General features: G+C 36.0%; 1 protein-coding gene across 6 annotated transcripts in view; it reads right to left on the reverse strand.

The window, feature by feature from the left end:
• Positions 1 to 437: 437 nt before the first annotated feature.
• LOC126976801 (LIM domain only protein 7) overlaps positions 438 to 21878 on the reverse strand; it is a 182093-nt gene continuing 160652 nt past the window's right edge. For 2 of the 6 annotated variants that reach the window (XM_050825408.1, XM_050825416.1), the window contains 11 exons: positions 19472 to 21118; positions 17855 to 18172; positions 17419 to 17745; positions 16808 to 16963; positions 15412 to 15480; positions 14529 to 14956; positions 13159 to 13279; positions 11353 to 11469; positions 10205 to 10311; positions 4351 to 4481; positions 438 to 3028 (listed from right to left, as the gene is read on the reverse strand). In XM_050825408.1, coding sequence (XP_050681365.1) covers positions 2841 to 3028; positions 4351 to 4481; positions 10205 to 10311; positions 11353 to 11469; positions 13159 to 13279; positions 14529 to 14956; positions 15412 to 15480; positions 16808 to 16963; positions 17419 to 17745; positions 17855 to 18172; positions 19472 to 21118 — 3609 coding nt within the window. In that variant the 3' untranslated portion in view covers positions 438 to 2840. Of the gene's footprint in view, positions 3029 to 4350; positions 4482 to 9002; positions 9059 to 10204; positions 10312 to 11352; positions 11470 to 13158; positions 13280 to 14528; positions 14957 to 15411; positions 15481 to 15729; positions 16964 to 17418; positions 17746 to 17854; positions 18173 to 19471; positions 21119 to 21878 lie in introns of those variants that run through there. The other 4 variants (XM_050825433.1, XM_050825424.1, XM_050825442.1 and 1 more) reach the window with 4 other exon arrangements.

A 21878-nucleotide genomic window follows, 5' to 3' on the forward strand; every position in this document is an offset into this window, starting at 1 on the left:
TTATTAGTTATTTACTTCACACAGCATCTTAAGAAGAGCAGCACATAACTATAGGTACTATATTCATAGTCATAATATAATTCTATTCCTTCACAATTCGTAGATCTTAATTATTCGTTCAATGTTATCATCTCTTTCTCTTGCTTGTCGTCAACAGGTGGTATGCGTTGAACGAAACAACATGCTTTTCGACCATATCTTACAGATCATTTGTTTTCTTATAATTGATACATTTACAAGCTTTTATTATATCGCATTCTTTGCTCTTTACCAGCAAAACAGTAGATAGGTACGTAATATACAACATACAAGTTTTATATTGTTTATATGGTTTTGTAAGTTTGTAACAGTTGGGCGAAGCAATCAGTCATATGAACTACTGATAAAATTGTGGCTTTTTTTTCCCGAATCATTGTTAAAGTAAAAAATCACAAAGGTATTTGTTTAAAACATTTATTTATTGATACAAGTTGTTCCTTAAACTATGTACATCGCCATATTAATTACATGTAAGGATATATAAGTGCTCCATAAAATATTAAAAAAAAAGATTCATCAAAAATATTCCCAAATGATGTTAGAGTGATGTGTGATATATTAACAGATACATTTAACATATTTGGATAAGTGTTAAACTACACTAGAATACTAATTAAAGCTAATTAACACAATTGTCGCATAAATTAGAATTATATACAAAACTATACAACATCCCCCGGGTTAAAAATCAAACTTAGAACGAGTTAAACTATAAATAATATTGACCGTAATAATATCTAGACAAACTGTGGCGTACAAAATAAATAACTTTGTCTATTGTCGTGTATTATAATAATTCCATATAGTTTAACACTTGTGAAGATAAATGATATTGTTTCTATATTTAAAATACGGCATCATTGTCTAGATATTATTACATCACAGCTATTATTACATCGAAGTGGGCCGCAACCAGCCATAGATTTATTTAACCACAATAATTATTGCTCCACATTTAAAACACGCCACATCACAAAATTTCCGTAAAGTGAATTACTTGTGGCTATATTCAATTGTGGCGTTATAATTGCGTTAATGATATGACGGATATCTGGCTGGTATTAGTGTATACCAACTTGAGGATTGCGATAATTATTGAATGAGGGTGAACGAATAGACATGTTATGGCATGGCACAAATATATGAGGATGAATTATAAAGGCTAACACCAAAGATGCGGCGCCGTATTAACTGCGCTGATTGGTGACAAGTCACTATGTAAATGATTTGGTATCTTAAAGATAGATAAAAAACTAACGTTAAAGGCCGTTGCTTGCAAATATTGGTTACTAACGGCAAATTTATCAGTTACTTAGTGTTAAAGGCAAGGTTAAGTATTATACGACTATTTAAATGAAACCGCTGTATACTTTTAGCGGGACGAAGCGTTGAAGGCTATAATATTTAAGAAGTTAAACCAGTTCTGGATAGTGTCACACAGAAAAATTAAAAAAGTTAAATAATATATCTTAGTAAAATAAGGAGTTGCTGAGGGATCTAGAATACTTACACTACGATGGAAGATAAACAAAAGCGTGCAATAGTGGACTCAGTTCGGGCTGAGTCCAAAGACGTTTTGTGGTGCGCTAGGTGTGGCGTGTAGGTCGTTTAAATGATTATTTTATTTGCATTCACTCTCATTTCATTGTATTATTAATGAGATTTTTAATCATACAATGACTTGCGTTCTATGCTATAGTTGGTATTATAAACTGGTTACTAAATAAATACTGGATTAATTAGCTACGCCGGTCAGCTATCCAAATTGCGGTAGGTATTCCTAGCTCTACTAATAAGCTTGCTCCAGTATTAAAACCATTATTATTGCTAATTACTTAATAATATAAGGAAAATAGTTATGACAAAAGATAAATATATATTAATATAATATTCTAAGAATTGTTGTGAAGTAACAAAGATAAAGAAGTTAATGTTTAGAAGAGAAGATGTAAGATGAAGAGTAGAGAAGATGTAAGAATCTAACGTAATATATTGGTATTTTATTCACTTTACAGTTTTTGGTACATCACTTTCAATATTGTATGATTATAGTGATTTATTAAAATAGATGCTTAACATTAAAACATTGATACAAAAGTACTATTATGAGAAATAATCTGAATCCTTTAGTATAGCTAACTAACATTATTGTTACATCAAGGCATGTCATTAATTCCAGACTCTTGGAATTTCTTCCCGAAAGTTCCTTTAGTTCATGAAACAAGCACAATAGAGTATAATATTTCTATTTTCTTCATATTAGTTATAAGTACGTTAATGTTGTTTCACTCGAAGCTGACATGTATCAGTTTACTATCTGATACATGTCAGCTTCTACCTGGCCTCTACGTACAAAGCGACATGTTAGAAAACATCATTTACAGGAAACCAAGATAAAGTTATAAACCAACATATATAAAATTGTTAATTGTGAATTAATATTAATTTTATCACTTTTCAATATATTTTTTTTTACAAAATTTGACAGATTGATCATTAAGATTTTTATGAGTTAAATCTATTAACTAAATTTTATTTTATTACATTCGATACGCATTTGCTAGGTTTAGATTTTATTTATCTCTCATAAATCTTATCTTTATTTTATAATTCACATACACTGTGGAAAAATATCATAAAACAATTACATTTTTTGTTTTTTTTTTTTTTTAACATATCGCTTCATACGTAGGTACTCGTCGTGAGTGTATAGAGCGGTAGTGCCGCTGTTGCTATCTCGTTCAAGACTTGTCTCGTTCGTACTAGTCCCGTTATAGTCCAGGAGGTGGTGTTGTCGGCTGCTAGACGCGCGAGTACTTGTCTCCATCGTCGGTGGAGTAGCAGGCGTGGCAGTGTAGCTGTTGCTGTCTCACTCGCACGTCGGCGCCGACCCGTCCGTCTCCGAGCGCCGCGCCGCACACCGCACACGTGAAGCACCACACGTGGTAGCACAGCGACAGAGACTCGATGATCATGGCCGCGCCCCGACCTGGCCACAATTTATAACTTAGGACACCTCTGAACTTGCAAACAAAGTGGCAGTGATCTTTTAAAGGTCAACTATTTTATGAAATTATACTTCTGTGTGGCTCTTGTGAAGTATTTTTTAAATACGGACTCACAATTTTACTTTGTTATTTTAGAGTCGAATGTTTGTGTACTGCGCTGTCGATGGCTAACTATTGCTTCGTTACAAATTAAGATACAGCCGTGCACGTAGTATTCGTACTAAAAGGCGGCAAAAGTAGTGAAGAAGCAATTTGATTAAATCCTGTCCTAAAGCAATAGATTGAATATTCGGAAATGAAGCTTTTATGGGCGTATCCATGGCTTGTATTTTAAAAGATAGTTAGTGTTAAAATAAACTCTTGAGCGGTATTATTATTTTGACGAGATTTTTTTATCATGTGACATTTAAATAAGAAGTAATATGAAATACATCAACAATCAACAGAATACATTATCCAACTTCATTGATAGTTTTAAATCGGCAAAGGTGTATCACGATAAGACTCCTGGGAAGGTGGTTAAGCCACTTAACAACACCATGTTCCATAGAGAAGATACCCTTTCAGTATGAGTCATCGACCATGACCACAAGACCGTTTTAGGCTTTTTAGGTGATTATACACTTTTTAAATGGCGACCACGTTCCGGAAGATGCAGTGTTGGTAGGCCCCCCACAAAATGTACCGACGATCTGGTCAAGATCGCTGGAATACGTTGGATGAGGGCAGCGCAGGACCTATCGTCATGGAGATCTGTCCAGCAGTGGAGTAGTCTTCCGGCTGATATGATGATGATACCCGTTTTTGTAGATGATACCTACGTTGTATTACAAAACAACAACATGGCTTTACCAACTTTAGATTCAGGATCCATACTTAACAACGATTTTAAACAGCATAAGTGGCAGCAAACTAGATTGTTTGTCCACAATTATTATGTATGTTCCAATGTTGTAGAAGAAGATCCGTCTAGCCGTAATTAAATTTTTGTAACTATTATGATAATTGTTTTTTACAATCATAATATATAGAGATTATTTATTAATCCGGGTTTACTCACGTTTGATCGGTGTCGGTACCGACTAGTTTCGGACCATTCGGAGGTCCTTCATCAGGGTGAGTGTGGTGTGATTGCGATAACTTGAGTAAGAGTTGGGACGTTATCGAAACTAGTCGGTACCGACACCGATCAAACGTGAGTAAATCCGGATTAATAAATAATTTAATAATGACTCGCGAAAGTTTTAATAATTTAAAATGTAGAGATATATAAAGTTAAAGTCAGCTGTGGCTTGGTACTCACCTAGTTCCTCCCCGCATGCGGAGCACTTCCTCCGGCCGCTAACACTCAATAGTTTGTCCTCCCGCGCCGGGTCCCCGCGGGACAGGGAGTCGGGCCGCACTGGTCGCCGCTCCTGAGGGAGCTGCTGCTGACTGGAAACATTACAAATATGGAAATATAGAGTTATTCGTGATAATCAAGAAAACAGTATTTGTGTTAGGGATAGATACATATAACAATCTCGTTATTGAGCGCACGATGCAAAACCGTGCGCAGTTGGATTGCATTTCATCAGTGGGAGGCTCCTTTGCACGGGATACCAGCTTGATTATGGGCGCCACAACGGCGCTTTTTTCTGCAGTGAAGCAGTAATGTGAAAGCATTATTGTGTTTCGGACTGAAGGGCGCCACAGCTAGTGTATTTAATGGGCAAATGAGACTTAACATCTTATGTCTCAAGGTGACGAGCGTAGTTGTAGTGCCGCACAAAATTATTGGGTTTTTTAATAATCCTGAGCGGCACTGCATTACGATGGGCAGGGCGTATCAATTGCCAACAACTGAACGTCCTGCTCGTCTCATCCCTTATTTTCATAAAAAAATTGCATTTTCACCAGTGGGAGACTCCTTTGCACAGGATGCCGGCTAGATTATGGGTACAACAACGGCGCTTTTTTTCTGACATGAAGCAGTAATGTCAAAGATTTATCGTGTTTTGGTCTGAAGGGCGCCGTAGTTGGTGAAATTACTGGACAAATGAGACTAAACATCTTATGGGACTTATTGTAGCTCGGAATTATTGGGTTTTTCAATAATCTTGAGCGGCACGGCATTATAATGTGCAGGGCGTATCAATTACCATCAGCTCAACGTCCTGTTCGTCTCATCCCTTACCTACCATCAGTCTTCAGTCATATGAAAAAAAACTTGCAAAACCGTAGTTACGAAGGCCCAACATGGCTAAACCTGCATACGTTGCCACTGAATGATATCGTTCAATCAATCTTGTTCCAATTTATCTGAGAGTAACATTAAATATTGTTACATAAAAGTGCTTTTTCAAAACTTAATTCCCGACGCCCGATACATAACTCCGGTCAAATGAGAGTCTGCCTCGCACACGTTCCGCGTCACTCAGGGTTCCGTACTATAATATTTCAAATAATAATATTGACACACTCTTGGGGAGGCAAACGCCCGCAACAACAGGTGTCAAGAGATGAGATTCTGCCACGCACACGTTCCGCGTCACTCAGGGTTCCGTACTATAATATTTCAAATAATAATATTGACACACTCTTGGGGAGGCAAACGCCCGCAACAACAGGTGTCAAGAGATGCGTTGCCGGCCTTTAAGGTGGGAGTATGCTCTTTTCTTGAAGGTCCCTAAGTCGTATCTCTTCGGTAAAACCGCAGCCGGTAGTTGATTCCACAAAGTGGCTGTGTGAGACAAGAAATTTCTTGAAAAACGCGCGGTTGTGGAATGCCAGACGTCAACGTGATGCGGCCGCTGGAATCAACCCGAACAGCTCCTCTGAGCATTCCCTCTACTCCAGAGAGAACCCACATCTCTACGCAACGCCAAAGAATCAAGCCGATTGGAGATGACTTCCTCGTCGTTGTATGCGGTCAAATGGAAGAAGCTGATACTGGGGAGCAACAATATAGAAAGGTAAGCGAATCTATTATTACTGTAACCAGTTTTGATTGACAACTCGTAAACAGTCAACCACGCTTAGCATAGGTCCTTAGAATTATGATTACTAAACTAGCACTTATACGTGGGTAACACTGAAAATGTTTAGAACTGGCCGGTTAGGAACATTGCTAATGAAAACTTTTTTTGGCTTTCATTTTTAGAACTCTTTGGTAACCTAATGTAGTATATTGCATTCATTTGTCATTTGTTTTGGTGAATTGACGACAAATAATAAATATAAAACTCTTGTTACACGTGAAAATGAACGAGAAAATTTTCGGTCAATGGTTTATTATGACTTTCTTTGTGGGCTTACTCAACAACAAAGCTATGATAGGCTGCTAATAGCATTTCTTAATGAAGTTACATCTCGTGCCACGATTTACAATAGGTTTAACGAGTTTAAGCGTGATGGTAGCAATCTCAATGATGATCCGCATGAGGCACGTCCTTTAACAGAGACTACTGAAGATAACATCAATGCTGTGCGACGCATGATAGAGGAAGATAAGAGAGTGACCTATCAGCAGATACGGGCAAGCCTAGGCATTGGTATGAGTCAAGTTGAAAAATATTACACCAACATATAGGCGTCAGGCAGCTTTGTACCAGATGGATTCCCATGCTTTAACCGACGACCAGAAACACCTTCGCATGGATTGGTGTCGCCAGTTGTTAGATAAGTTCAACGGCGGTGACTCAAATGCTGTATTTGACATCATCACAGGTGATGAAAGTTGGATATATTGCTGCGAACAATCAGCTCAGTGGGTGTTTCCTTTCGAGGATCGGCCAACTAAGGTAAAGAAAGGAAGAAGTCAAGGAAAAAAGATGATTGCCTCATTCTTTGGTCGGAAAGGTCATTTCGCGGCAGTTGTGCTAGAAGATGGAAGAACAGTTACTGCAGACTGGTATGTCAATCGCTGTTTGCCTGTTGTGTTGGAAAAATTCGACAGCAGCGCCCTCGTAGCAGGATCCTCCTTCACCACGACTTGAATGAATATTTGACTATGGCAGGTGTCGAGATAATTAGTGATCCACCATACAATCCTGGCTTGCGCCCTGCGACTTTTATTTATTCCCAAGAACTAAAGATAAAATTCGAGGTATTCGCTTTAAAGCCCTGAAGATGCAGTGAAAGCGTACGAAAATGCCATAGAATGCTAAAGAAGAATGGGCCCAATGCTTTTCTCAGTGGTTCCATCGAATGCGACGATGTTGTAGAGAGGAACGGAGATTACTTCGAAAAACAAAAAAGTATTGGCAACTTTGTACATTAAGCCGTTTTTCATTTTCTAAACATTTTCAGTGTTACCTTATATTTCATAGTTCATACCCACTGCAAACATGCTTTTATATTTGACGGCCGTTTTCAATAACCTATCTATCCTTAGTTTAACTTACTAGAGGTAGACAAATCTATTCTTTTACGTTAAATTACATTTCAATAACCTACCGATAGATAGCGTTGGACTATAATTATATTGTACATAACTATGGACAGATAAGATCTTGTCATTAAACGGTGAGATTATTAGAGATACGTAATTGAAAACGGCTGTAAGCCAATAATAATGAATCAGTTAGTTTTGCTTATTTATATTTAGTTATTTTATTTTAACAAATTTTTAACCGACTTCAAAAAAGAAGCAGGTTAATAATTTGTCGGTATGTTTTTTTATGTTTGTTACCTCATAACTTTCGAGTGGCTGAACCGATTTTGATAATTCTTTTTTATTTGAAAGCTGGTGCTTCTCGTGTGGTCCCATTGTAATTTGGTCCAGATCTGACAGTGGCATTAATGCAAAAACGATAAAAGTCTTATATTTGCTAGCGACAAATATCTCAATATCGGACCAACCGATTTCGATGATTCTTTTTTTATTGGAAAGGCTATACTTCAAAGGCAGTATGGTGAAAGGTTCGTTAGGTTCTGATAATGGACGTACGCTACGTCGTTATGGTCAAGTAATTGTCGTAGTCGAATATGATGATCAATGGAACTCCTTAACGACTTACAGTAAGGGTGCGGATCTGTGGCGGAATTTCTAAATGTCTGTAATCAAATTGCAATGCGCTTACGTTCTTTGCTGCATTGGCAAATTTAGTAGATCTACATATATTTAAACAAATTATTAGTGAGTGTACTTCAGATTAAGTAAAAATAAAAGAAAATAAATAATAAAAAAACCGACGTCAAATCACTATTCCAACCAATAGATATAGTATGCACTAAAAAGTATATAAATAATAATAAAAATATATAAATAAAATAATATAATTCTAGTTACGATTATTGTTATTTTTGCAGTCGGTGTCAGCCAAGGTAGGTTTATAACTACATACATAGTAATAGGTGAGATGTGCTTGAGGCGCACAGGCGAGAGATTCCAAAAATAATAATAATTGTAACTAGAATTAGATGAATTAATTAGATTGTACAAAAATACGCAATTATTTTTATACTTTTTAGTGTATCTATGTGTGGTATTATATCTATTGTTTTGGTATAATGTTTTCGAATTCGGTTGATTTTTGTATTTTTTTTTTTAAAAAAATGTCATCCAAGTACAGAATTTCCATTACTAAAATTTATGGTGTTTTAAATTCACTCATAAAACCTCAAAAAATAGTATCGATTCGAAAATTTATGCCTCAGATCTGAGAAGTAGGGCGGGCGCAAGAAACTAAGCGGGCTTCGTTTTATTACAAATGAAAATTATAAACCGCCTGGTTGGTATTAAGGTGTGGTATTTTTAAGTAAGTCATGTACATCCGCATAAACGTTTATTAACAATTCTATTTTATTTTCTATTTATTTCTATTTATCTTGAATTTCTAACAATATAGATACATTGCTCAAAAAAAGATTTATGAATTTGACCTTGAAACTGTGTGGACCAGACCGACGTCTTTAAGAGGAAACATTCGCTGTGGCATATTTCACATTTAAGAATCCTAATACAACATACCGTCGCGATAACACGGTCGAGACTGTCATCAGTGGGTTAAGGAGAACTGCAACTCCGACTGAAAATCATGAGTAAAAAAAACTTAAAATTAGGGTTTCGTGCTCGGCAATTCCTTCCTCCAAAAATTACCCAATCGTAACAAAATATTGTAAACTGAATGGGAAAGGAATATTCTGCGTAGGACTTTTAATTATTGTTTTTTTTTTTTTGTGGAATTGTATACTTGGCTTGGATTTGTATATTTCTGTTTGTGGACTCTACAACTAAGCCGTTTTAAGCTAATATTATATAGTATGGATAAATATTCACGTTTAATTAATGTCTTGTCTTAAGTTCATTCGTCCTTTTAATGTCAGATCGAATAAAATCTGATTCAATCTTATATGATATGATTGGCTATCGTTATCAAACAGCATCTTTAAACATAGTATGGGCCAGAGTCTAGTCGCCGCAATCATCTTGTGGCAGTATCCTCGAAGGTCAGCACATCATAGAGCCACAGATACCTTTATAATAAACTCCATAAGGTCTTATGTCTGTATGGTCTAAGCATGTACAAATGTTGCTCACGAATGGCTCCTACTCCAAGAGTACTGTCTCACAGAGGTACTTCTGGAGGTCTTGGATAGTTAGCACGCCTATGAACTAGCTTGCACACATATCTTCAACATACACCGTCACACACGCACACCCTCCCACACGCTCCAGACAAACCCACTCTTTCGCGCATACACACACACCCTCTCATGCACACACACACATTTACCTTTATTATTTATAAAGTACCTACATAATTAGTATTTTCGATGATTAACGCGAATGTCACACATTTAAATAAACGTTAACCCGACGTTTCAAGACCTTTCCAGATCTCGTTTTCAGGGGGAAACGTCGGGTTAATTAAAATAAAAATATAACTTTTATGCAAAAAAATAATGTAAAAACAGTTACAATTACACGCGTTCTAATATTTAAAAAGTTTTTTATTTAAACCTACAGAGTCATTTTAACCAAAGCGTATTCCTCATAATTTCTTTTTTAGAAATCTTTTCATTCGCTGTGTAAAAGTGGAATCCTGGTGACAGTAATACAGATATACAGATATTTTATTACCTACCACAGGCACCAGCGACCCGCAACCAAAACCTTTGTGTCCCCTGTTCTTTATATCATTTTATAACAAAATGTGCAGTTACCCACTCACCTATGACTGAGGTGCGTCATGGTATGTAGCGGCGCAGAAGCTTCGTGGTAGGAGTGTCTGACGCGGCCCCGGTTTTTCTGTTCCTCGATGCGACGATGTTCAGCTTCCTGCAAGTACATTTAACAGTATATCCGGGACACGAAAGTACCCATAAGTCAACAATTGGTTTATGGAGCTTACTCTAATAGCTAGTTTAATATTCAACATACTAGGAGCTAATTCCATTGCCATAAATTGTGGTTGGCTGTTTCCGACCTATCAATCAAAATCCTTTGCAGAAACTACAGCATCCTTTTTATCTTGCTGTACACACAGATGTTCTTCACTCTCGCAGGCTTTGTTTATACGCTAGTATTTTTTAAGTCTATGTCTCCTCTGCGCAGGATGGCGGTGCATTTTTCTGCGGGCAACTGGTAATGTGAAGGCACAGATTATGTTTGATAACGTACTAGTCCTATTTAGGGAAATAGCTCAGCCTTTTTTTATGAAAAAGGAGGACAAACAAGGGTACAGGTCACCTGGTGTTAAGTGATCACCGCCGACCACATTCTGTAGCAACGCCAGAGGTATGTCATGAACGTTGCCGGCCTTTAAGGAAGGTGTACGCGCATTTTTGAACGTAACCATGGCGTATCCACATTCACAACTTTGTATTACGTAGAAGAAAGCTCCTTGAAAACCGCACTGTGGGGGACCGCCACACATCCAAAAGGTGGGGATAATATCCTAATTTGTGGCGTGTCGTGGTAAGGTGGAATTTGGTGACAGGAATCAGGAAACAGCTCTTCGGAACACTCACCGTGATAAATGCGGTAGAAGACATACACCTATCATATGGATATCATCTGGATGTGTGGCGTTCGTCTACAGTCTCCAGGAACAGTTAACAGTCTACACACACCTTCCTTTAAGGCCGGCAATGCTCCTGTGATTCCTTTGGTGTCGCAGGAGAATGTGTGCGGCGGTGATCACTTAACATCAGTTGACACGTATTCTCATTTTATGTCCTCCTCTTCATTAAAAATAGATTTCTTCTAAAACTTACTTTGTGATAGTAGCGATTATCATAACCATCAAGTTACTTATTTTGTCTTGCCCCTCTCATTACAAAATATTATTTAAAATAAATTGAGCCGGAGTAAACAAACCTGAACGAGCCAGTGGTTGTTATAGTTGTAGTTGTTTGGTTTCTGTCGCGGAGGGTTTCGGCTCTGAAGCCACTCCGAGTTGGTCATCAGCTTTGGTGTCGGCGCAGCGCTCAGAGCCTGATAAACAATATTAGTTAATATCAATGGTGAGATCTATTGAATATGGCAGAAATAATACATTTTTAAATGACAAAAAGGGACAAAACGAGTAGGACGTTCAGCTGTTGGTAATTGATACGCCCTACCCATTACAATGCAGTGTCCCTCAGGATTATGAGGATAACGCTGAGGATGAAAAACACAAAAATTCTGATCGGCACCACAATTGCGCTTGTCACCTTGAAAAATAAGATGTTAAGTCTCATTTGCATAGTAATTTCACCAAAACACAATAATGCTCTCACACAGGGGCGTGCATTGGTTTTCAAGCAAGGTAGGCACTGTGGATCTACCTGGTCGTAGTTTAGCTTTGGAATATGCAAAGATTGCTTATCGTAGGTAAAAGTACCTAGCGTAAGGAAAAATATTATGAGTGGGTGTTTGATAGAAGTTTCGTCACATAATAACGGAACCAAATTAAACTAAAATAACTTTAACACTATTGCTGTATTTATTTAGGTTCATAGCGATGTAAGCCTAATTGCCTATATTATATGCACGCCCCTGCTTACACATTTCTGCTTCACGGCAGAAAAAGGCACCGTTGTGGTACCCATAATCCAGCCGTCATCCTGTGCAAAGGTAAATGCCCTTAGTCGGATCTTACGACACCATTGGGCCTGGGACTTCCCTGTTCTTTTTTATGCCCTGGGAAAGCATAGGACATGACTGTAGAGTGTAGATCATGTAGAATTGACAATTTAATGTAATAAGGGATGCACTCGCATTACTTATATTATCATGATTTATAATATTCTTGACCACACATACGTATTTTAACAATTATTTAGAAAGGCGTAATAGATTTGTTTTAATCAAATTTTGGGATCATGTTGTAAAATCATATGCATCGCCCCATAATACTTACTAACTCGACATAGCCGAGAAGTAGGCATAACAAGTTTATGTTTGTTCCTGGTATCAGCATTATGATTATGGTAGTTTCTACAAAATTCGCTTACATACCTACATAGGTATACAAATACATAACATTATCTTGAATATACACTTGTTTAGTTATTGTTGACTTAGTGAACTTAATATAAACATAAACGACAAGGGATGCAAGCTTTAGGGGAAGCCTTAAAGAGAACATAAGACCGATTGTAAATACCGGTTTAAATAATTAAAAAAATATATATTTAGGTTAGACATAGATATCTTATGTATAAAATTCTCGTGTCGCTGTGTTTGTTACCGAAACGGCTTAACCGATTTGTATGAAATTTTGTGTGCATATCGGGTAGGTCTGAGAATCAGCCAACATCTATTTTTCATACCCTTTAATGATAAGACCTACTTCCACATATATTTATATTTTTTTGACAATTTTTTTTATTTTTATTTTATTATGAGTCAGTAAACACATGTAACATCCCGTCTACGACATATTTTTGTATCGCTATTCTGTTCCATTCACAGATCTGCAATAGGGTTGCAAGATGGCAATCGAATATAATAAATATTATTATAGTATAATAAATTTTATGTAGGTACAATATATTGGGTAGGTCTGAGAAACAGTCCTTATCTATATTTTAAACCCCAAAAATTTTAATTATTGAATGGTTTTTATTACTTTAAATGGCAATACAAAGTTTGCTGGGTCACCTTGTTATTATACAAGATTAGTGTAGTGTAGTGTACCTGTAGAGTGTGCCTCGTCATGGGGTGGTAGAGGGCGCCACTGCCGGTGGACACCCGCCGGTGCTGAGGGATCCTGCCATCCACGTTCACGTACTCCACGGCCGACGGAACCCGGCTGCTTCTGTAATGCCATTCACATCTCTGAAGTTAAACTTCTATTGGCACGTTAGGAAATAATTATCAGGACTGAATTTCTACGATACGCGCGTACACCGTCACGCAAATTCGGCACCCTGACGTTAGCTGGAGAACTAGGCCATTTGTATCATACTTCAGCTACCTTAAGCCCCTTTTAACTCATATATCTACTGAAGCAATGGACGAGAATTAAATAAATTTCAATACATAATTTCAATTTATATACAAGTTTTAAAATAAAATAAAAAACTATCTTCAATTGTATAAAGACAATTATATGATATTTGATTCCATGTTATTTAACTAAATATGCGGTATAATTGCTTCTTTATTACGATATTGTTTCACTACAAACGTAAAATAATTGTTTCAAGAATTTTTGTTTTATTATGTCAAGGAAGAATAACTTCTTTTAGTGCAAATATAAGTAAGTTAGTTGCATAGTTTCCCTTAACGCTGAAGTAATTTGCCGGGGAACTACAAACGCTCGAAGCATCCATAATCATAGCTGGTACCTAATAAAGTGTTCTAGACATAACAGCTATCATGTGTCAAAATTAAAAGATTTAACTGATTTTATCTACACGAAACATTGACATACTATATAGAACTAGACACACAATCACACTCAAACATTGTCTGACGCAAAATTTAACCTATGAGTCTATTAGACAGAGTTTTCATTCAGTTGTGTTTCGACCGCGCTTTGAATACAACGCCACGCAATGACAGTGTTCAGTGAAATTGTCCAAATAACAGCATACGCAAACTTAAAATGGATGAAGTATTGTATTTCAGGTAAGTGCCCCTTCAAATTAACAATATTGTGTAACGAACTTGACATTTTTGCTAAACAATGACATTTCTTAGTTCTTGCCTCGTGTTCGCGTCCTTCTCGCGCATGACGTAGTATCACTACTTCTAATGTGGGTACACAAAATTTAAATTGAACATTACTGCCACGAAATACGATGTCAATTTGAATGAATGTTTTAATGTTATCTGTATAAGTTAATGTATATGTATATACAATGCCGATCGGACATTTCAGGCGACTGGAGTCTAGTTGTATATAGTACGTCAAAAACACGAAATAAATAACCTTTTCTTTTTACTATAGCGAGTTATAATATGACACGCGTGCTCTGTTTATTTTACGGTGTGATCTCTTCGAGGCTCGCATAATCAATAAAAGTATAGATAGCTAGCATTAAAAATAGTGGCCAATGTACCTCATAGTTATTTCCCTCTCAATGGACTCCCTGCTCTTCGGTTTCGGTGGCAGCACAGGTTGAGTCGGTCTCATCACGTTCGGCACTGCCCTCCTCTCGTATTTCTTATCATCATACAACACCTTCCTGCTTTCCTCGACACCAAAGTGACTCTCAATGTGTTCTTCTGATACGAAGGGCTTACGTTTCAAGTTGTCATTAATTGGCGCTCTTTGTAATCTATCCCTCTCAGCTAACAACAAGTTGGGCATCGAGTGTCTGTAGTTATTTACACCTTTGGCTTGATGCTTCTCTGGTGTGCTGCCTTTTGATACGTCCTGTACCGATTTCTGTATGATGCGGTTCTGATCTCGAATCAGGTTCTCCCTCTGTCTTCTCAGTTCTTCTTGCTCAAGTTGTAGGAGTTCACGCTCGAATCGTAATACTTCCTATTAGATTATTGTTATTATTCCTCTTGATATTTTTTTATTATAGATATCAAGTTGTTAGTGCAAAGAAGCTTGTTAGAATGTTGAAAATTTGAATTAAATAATTTTTAGTTTACGTTTTTTTAAATTAATGATAATGATACAATTTCACTGACATATAATTTTATAACAATTCTATTATTTATCAAACTTTATAATATCAAGGCAATGATAAGAAGTCGATTCATATTTAATCTCTTGTCTTTGTAACTTATTCAATTTGAGTATGTTTTTCAAATGACAATGTTGCGTTCAGGAAAACATTAAATGCATATACATTTTTTGTATCATACAATGAATAACAAAAATGAACCCGTAGGTATTAAATAAGATATCACTTGGATGAGTTTAGTAGAGTGAAGAAGTAAACTAAAAATTATCTATACAATGATGAATTACTGTAAAATGTCAATCACCTTAGTGTGAACATCGTCATAATGCTCCCGCGACCAACCGTCGTTAATGCGAACGGCCTGCACACACACCTGTACACCGGGCGGCCATCTTGTTAATTGTTATTTACACACATAAAATGGCGGTAGAATAAATATTTCATTAGAAGATGTTAAACACAATTTTATAATGACATGTAAAGAAAATTAGGAGATAATTGAAAATTGTAATTTATGATTTGAAACAATGAATATATGTTAATATTATTTGTGAAGTCGTGTATGGTGCAAAGAATAATAAAAGAAAAGGTGCAACTACAAAGTGCAAATAAAAGGCATTCGTAATAATTAAATAAAATATATTTAAATCAAGAATACTTACAATATTCTAAACAGAACTAGATGGATCTACGAAATTGTATAACATTCTTTGAACGTCTCCTCTCCAATATTATTCTAATACAAGCATTAAAGCTGTGCTTTGGTTAATGCAGCATTAAAAATACTGGCTACCATAAGAAGGTAATTATCGCAGAAGAACATGCAGTCTTAATTCCTTAAAATCAAGATCAAGACTCGACATTCTCATCTCTGTAGGTATATATATATATATATATATATATATTGCTTCCTAAAGTTAAAGGTTATAAACCTACTATTTACTTATTAACTTCTTATGGTGCAATTACAAGCTATGTTACCATAACCAAAATAACAACAATTCAATCAACTCACCATACAGTAAATAAACTTTCGTTCATTACATATTTTTAAGTAATTATATTCATTGAAAAAGCAATAGCTCAAAGCTTTTCATAGAAATTAACTAGATAAACAACAATAACTACTAATTACTACATTAATATACTAATAGCAAACAAATAAAATGAAGAAAACTATAACTTATAAGTGATCAACAGATATAACATAATTAAAATTCTCTTTGAAGGGCATTACATAACATTATTATCTTTAAAAATTCTTTCACTTTATGAAATATTCAAGATAAGAGAATAGACATAATTGCAATGAAACCAACAATATTATATAAAACTAGTCGAATGCCCAAATATTCAAAAGTTCAAAAAGAAAACCACCGATTTATTTTAAAGCTTTTTGTCCACATTCTCATTAATTATGTATGCAATGACAATAAATAACGACGAGTTAAATTTCTTATGAATATATATTCATTCATAGAATATCTATACAATATCTGTAATCTATTCCGCCCTATCAGTAAAAATTTGCTCAAATAAAATTTGTTAGCCTTTGATCTTTTATTAAATTGTTATAAACATTTTTCTTTTTGTAGTAAATCTCAAGAGCCTTTAGCATACATTACTTTACCTACTACTACATAATATTTAGCATGAAGTTGGTACAATCAGTTTGTGGTTTACTCTTATTCACCACATACCTGTTGCTGTTGTATTTTCTTATCCAAGTGCTCTATCTTTGTATCATCGTTTGTTTGTATGTCTGTTAGCTTGTCTGTTAAGCTCTTCGTAAAATTGTCCTCTTGTTTCTTAGTAGCCTCTTCTTCATCAGATGTCACTGTTATTTGAGTGTATGGCTGAAACATTATTGTATTTATTATTATATCTCATTTTAACATTATTAATACAAACAAACGGCTAATATTACTGGAACTCCATCATTCTCTTGACGTTTTAAAATTATATACTGTCGTTATTCATATATTTCATATATTTACTGTTCATCTCAACAAAAAATTACGATTTGTAGGATAATTAACGCTGTTTTTTGTTCAGATGTAACTTTAGAGTATAGAATTTTACTTGTTCCTAGACAGTTATCTACATAAGGGTTATAAATTTAAACTAGAGAAAGCAGGGTTTAAGTCAGACCCGGTTAGTACGGACTGCTAAGCTAGCACTGGTCAACGCTACGATAATAACATCATTGGTTAACGCTTTAACGGGTTGTGACTATGACGGCACTTTGTAATGGTCTACAACGGCCATCTCAAAATGAACAAAATATTTGTTGGAACATAACAGCACGTACCTCACTATTCTGTCTACTGTGCGGTGCCGATGTTTCAGGAGATGATCCCTTGTACCACGCCTCTGCCGACGGTCCTCTATCAATATCAACACCAGAATCTCTGCTGTCTCTCAATTTCGCATCCATATCGTGTGACAGCGTTTTCTTATACAAAAGTTTCTCAATTTTAGTCGCTTCTTGTAGGAACGAAGTGAGATCGGGTCTCGGTGCTAGTGTTAAATCAACATCGAGGTAACTATCATCACCTTCAATCCCGAGGAAACTGCTGCGTTTGTTTCGTATTTCTTTTTTGATGCGGCGCGCAGAGTTGTTATGTTTAAAGTTACCCTGAAATAAATTACGGTGAGCAGTTATAAAATATTGCCTTTAAAGCTGCACGACATAGCTGAACCATTAATACGTAACATTCATTATATATAATTATTTTATTACTTACATTTCCAAGTAGTTCATCATCAGGACTATCTTCTGGGGGAGGAGGAGGTGGTTTTTCTTTGGGAGGTTCTAAAACTTTCGATGGCATGTCTAAAGGAAAAGTTCCTGTGTCAACTACATGGTTTTGTCCAAATATATCAATATTTTCATACAATGGAGCAAGTGGTGCATTCTTGTTATTATTAAATACTAATTCTTCTATCTTCTCATCTAATTGCGCTTCAGCCTTTGGAGGTTCAGCTGTGTTATTATTCATTGTAATATCTACACTCTCTTCAGAATCAAGTTCCTTAAACGCTAGTTCTAACGCATCAATTACCTGTAAATTTTAAGAATATTGTAAGTAGCTATTCACCAACAAATCTGGTATAATTTAAATTCATTAAAAGCGTAAAATAATAAAAATTTTATATATTTATAAGACACATGAGTCATGCACATACAAAGACAAAATGCGGATGCGTGTTAGTAATGAAGCGACCACTACATTTCTTACCTTGCATTAGCCCATCACCTTAAGCAGACACATTCCTAGCAAAAACAATTTATTAAACTTGGAAATATACATCCAACCTATTCTCAGAATGACACAGTTTGACTAAGACTTAATCGCTAGATAATGGTTGTTTGCTAATGATACGAGTCAAGATAAAGCGCTATTTTTTTATCATAGCAGTAGCTACTAGACCCTGATTTTTCTTAATGTCATTATAATTTGTCAACACTAATCTAGGTGATAATCGTTAAAGAATAATGTTAATGTCATTTGCGTGATTATATTAATAAATTACATAAATAAAACTCAAAAATAACAAGTAACATATATTTTTGATAATGAATTTACAGAGTCGAGAAATAAAATCAACTAACATTCTAAAAGGGATGGGGAAAAACATAAAAAATAAATATATAACAATAAAGGCGTGTTATAATAAACCCTGTTAAGTATTTATTAACTTTTTGTTTATGACGATATCGATCTTTACTTATTAAAACGTGATAAATTCGTGTTTAATGTTGTCTATTTATAACTGTTATAACACAAAGGGAATCGATCCTATTAAATATAAAAGCGGGTGAGTTGGCAAAGAGATCAGAAAATACTAGCGATCATATAACGGCACAAACTACAGAGTTCTCATCTGGCTTGCTTTTAAAGCAATACATGAGAATGTGTATGGATACACGTATTGATACGAATATTTAATGATCAATTTGTTCCTATACAGCCATTTGTGTTATTTGAATTTGTTACAGTTTGGATGGTTGTAACTTTGTTATTTATAAATAGAATAGTTTTTCGTCTATTTGGTTCAACAGGTCTTTTGGTTCGTTTCTGCCAAAACGGATTAGAATCTTGAGAGGTACTTACCACTCTATCATCATTTGCTGCGTTACTGAGAAAATTATGAGATTTATTAGACAGTTCTACATTATCATTACATGATGTGTGATTAGTTTGGGCTAAGTCTTTAAAGTCTACAACAGAGCTTATATTTGATGACACTACATTTTTAGCTTGGTTAGTTAGTGAATTTTTCTGAATGATTGACCTTAATGTATTAATGGAATTTTTTGGCGAAATGTTAGTAGTTGTTGTAATATTAGAGACAGTTACCATAGGCATGCTTTTGTTAGTTGTATTGTTGCTGTTAGTAGTTTCGTTGTCGCTACTCCCGCTTATACTAGTATGCCCAGCACCAGAGTTTAAGTTGTTACAGATTTCATTCAAGTTTAAGTGTATCGTCATTTTGCCCTCAAAGACCACCGTATCACCGTCCGATGCATTTGAAACTGGTTCATTAAGACTTACACTGGAGTCTTGGTTTTCTAAGCTTTTAAGTGTGTCTTCATCTTCTTTGTCAATTTGTATTTCGGTTAGTTCTTCAGTAACAGTGAACTCATCAGGATGTGATAAAGCTTGAGTGTAGTTGCTTGTGCTATCACTATTATCAGTCTTGTTATCATGTTCACTAACTTCTTCTATGAACAGGTCCGTTTTGATTTGACTTTCATTTGCAGACTTAGTTTCAGTTGGTTCATCAATTTTCGTTTCTACCGTGATTAAATCCTCGTTTGAAGAGTCATATTCCGAAACTTCAATCATAGGCTCTTCGATAGGAGACGCTACCTGCGTTAAATCAGCAATATCATCTGCTGGTGCACAAGAGTCTCGTGCAGTATGTATACCACTATCTTCAGTTTCGATGTCACTTGGAATAGCATTGCTTTGCATTTCAGCACAGTCAAAGTCTTCAAGACTTTGTGCCCTTTCAAAAGAGGTTTGAGAAGTTTGTTCGTTGATATCTAAACTATCAAGTGAGCGACAAAAGCTTTGCATTTGATCTTCTAATCCCAATAAATCTGTTTTATCAGAATTATTTACTGTACTCTTCGAAGATTTTACAACATTCATTATATCATTTTCAACAGATATTTTTGGTATTTCTTTATTCTTTGCTGCATCTAGACATGACAGACGTTCTTTAAGACTCATAGATACTTCTTTGACTCCAGTTTTGGATAACTTTGCTTCTTCTTCTGAAACTTGCGTTTTAAAACTAGAAAGACGCTCTTTTAGAGATTTTGTATAAGCTAGATCACCATTTGATAAACGTTTGACTTTGTCAGGTTCTGTAGATGTTACTTTTTCTAGACAAGACAATCTATCTTTTAAAGGTTTGACTTCTGTTGGTAATTTTGTTAGATCACTTGTCGATTTTACCAATTGACTTTCTTCAGTAAATTTTTCTAAATGGGAAAGTCGTTCTTTTATTGTTTTTTTATTTGTAATATCTGGTAATTTTGGTTTATTTGTGTGTGACTCTTGTGAGTTTTCACGTTCAAAATGTTCTCTTCGTTTGTGTATATCCACTTTTGGTAAATCTTTCTTAGGGTTATTATTCTTTAGATCGTTTGAACGCTCCAATTGGAAAGATGTTAACTTTTGTTCTATTTTATTGCTGACTGAAGTTCTGATTTTATAAATATCACCATTCAATTTTTCAGGTGATTTGTCTTTATCGTTTCTGTCACTATTGTTAACAGCTGTTTTTACAATATTGCTATTTGTAGTTGAAATAATCCTGGATTTATAACCTTCTATAGCACCTTCGTATGTGTATTCTTCTGGCTCTGGGGAGCTTATTGTAGCAGTGGTGCAAGTGTCGTATTCATTTGCACTCGATCCCGTTTTTCGGTTTCCGTCAAGGTTACACATATTATCCATGTCTGAATGGATTTTATCAAGATCCATGCCATCGCTCTGTAATAAAAAGCATAAATTTATATTATATGTTATGACACATGAACATCTTCCGTTGTGCTCCGGTGTTTACGCGTTTATTTCGACTAACGCTTAGGCTGTCATCTCTGGTCTGGCGCACCCCAGGATCAGCTCGATCCATTTGACCGCGTGCAACGCAGAGCAGCTCGAATTGTCGGGGACCTAGCGCTCTGTGAACGGCTGGATCACTTGGCGTTGCGTAGAGACGTCGCTTTATTGTGTGTCTTCTACCGCATTTATCACGGGGAGTGTTCCGAAGAGCTGTTCAACCTGATTCCTGCCGCCGAATTTCACCTTCGCACGACAAGCCACAAGTTACGATATCATCCCCACCATCTGGATGTGTGGCGGTCCTCCACAGTGCGGTTTTCAAGGAGCTTTCTTCCTCGTACTACTAAGCTGTGGAATGAGCTTCCTTGTGCGGTGTTTCTGGGACGATACGACATGGGTACCTTCAAGAAAAGCGCGTACACCTTCCTTAAAGGCCGGCAACGCTCTTGTGATTCCTCTGGTGTTGCAAGAGAGTGTGGGCGGCGGTCATCACTTAACACCAGGTGACCCGTACGCTCGTTTGTCCTCCTATCCCATAAAAAACAAAAGACACAGACTCATGGAAGCCAGCCTTTGTCCACTGGAATTCAAAAAAAGATGATAGCTCGGGTCTCCAAAATCATAGATAACATAATTAACCGCAAGCTCGTAAACCCCGGGGGTCACCAGTTGATCAACGACCGATAGT

This window comes from Leptidea sinapis, chromosome 2 (genome assembly GCF_905404315.1).
Source record: "Leptidea sinapis chromosome 2, ilLepSina1.1, whole genome shotgun sequence".
Lineage (NCBI taxonomy): Eukaryota > Metazoa > Arthropoda > Insecta > Lepidoptera > Pieridae > Leptidea > Leptidea sinapis.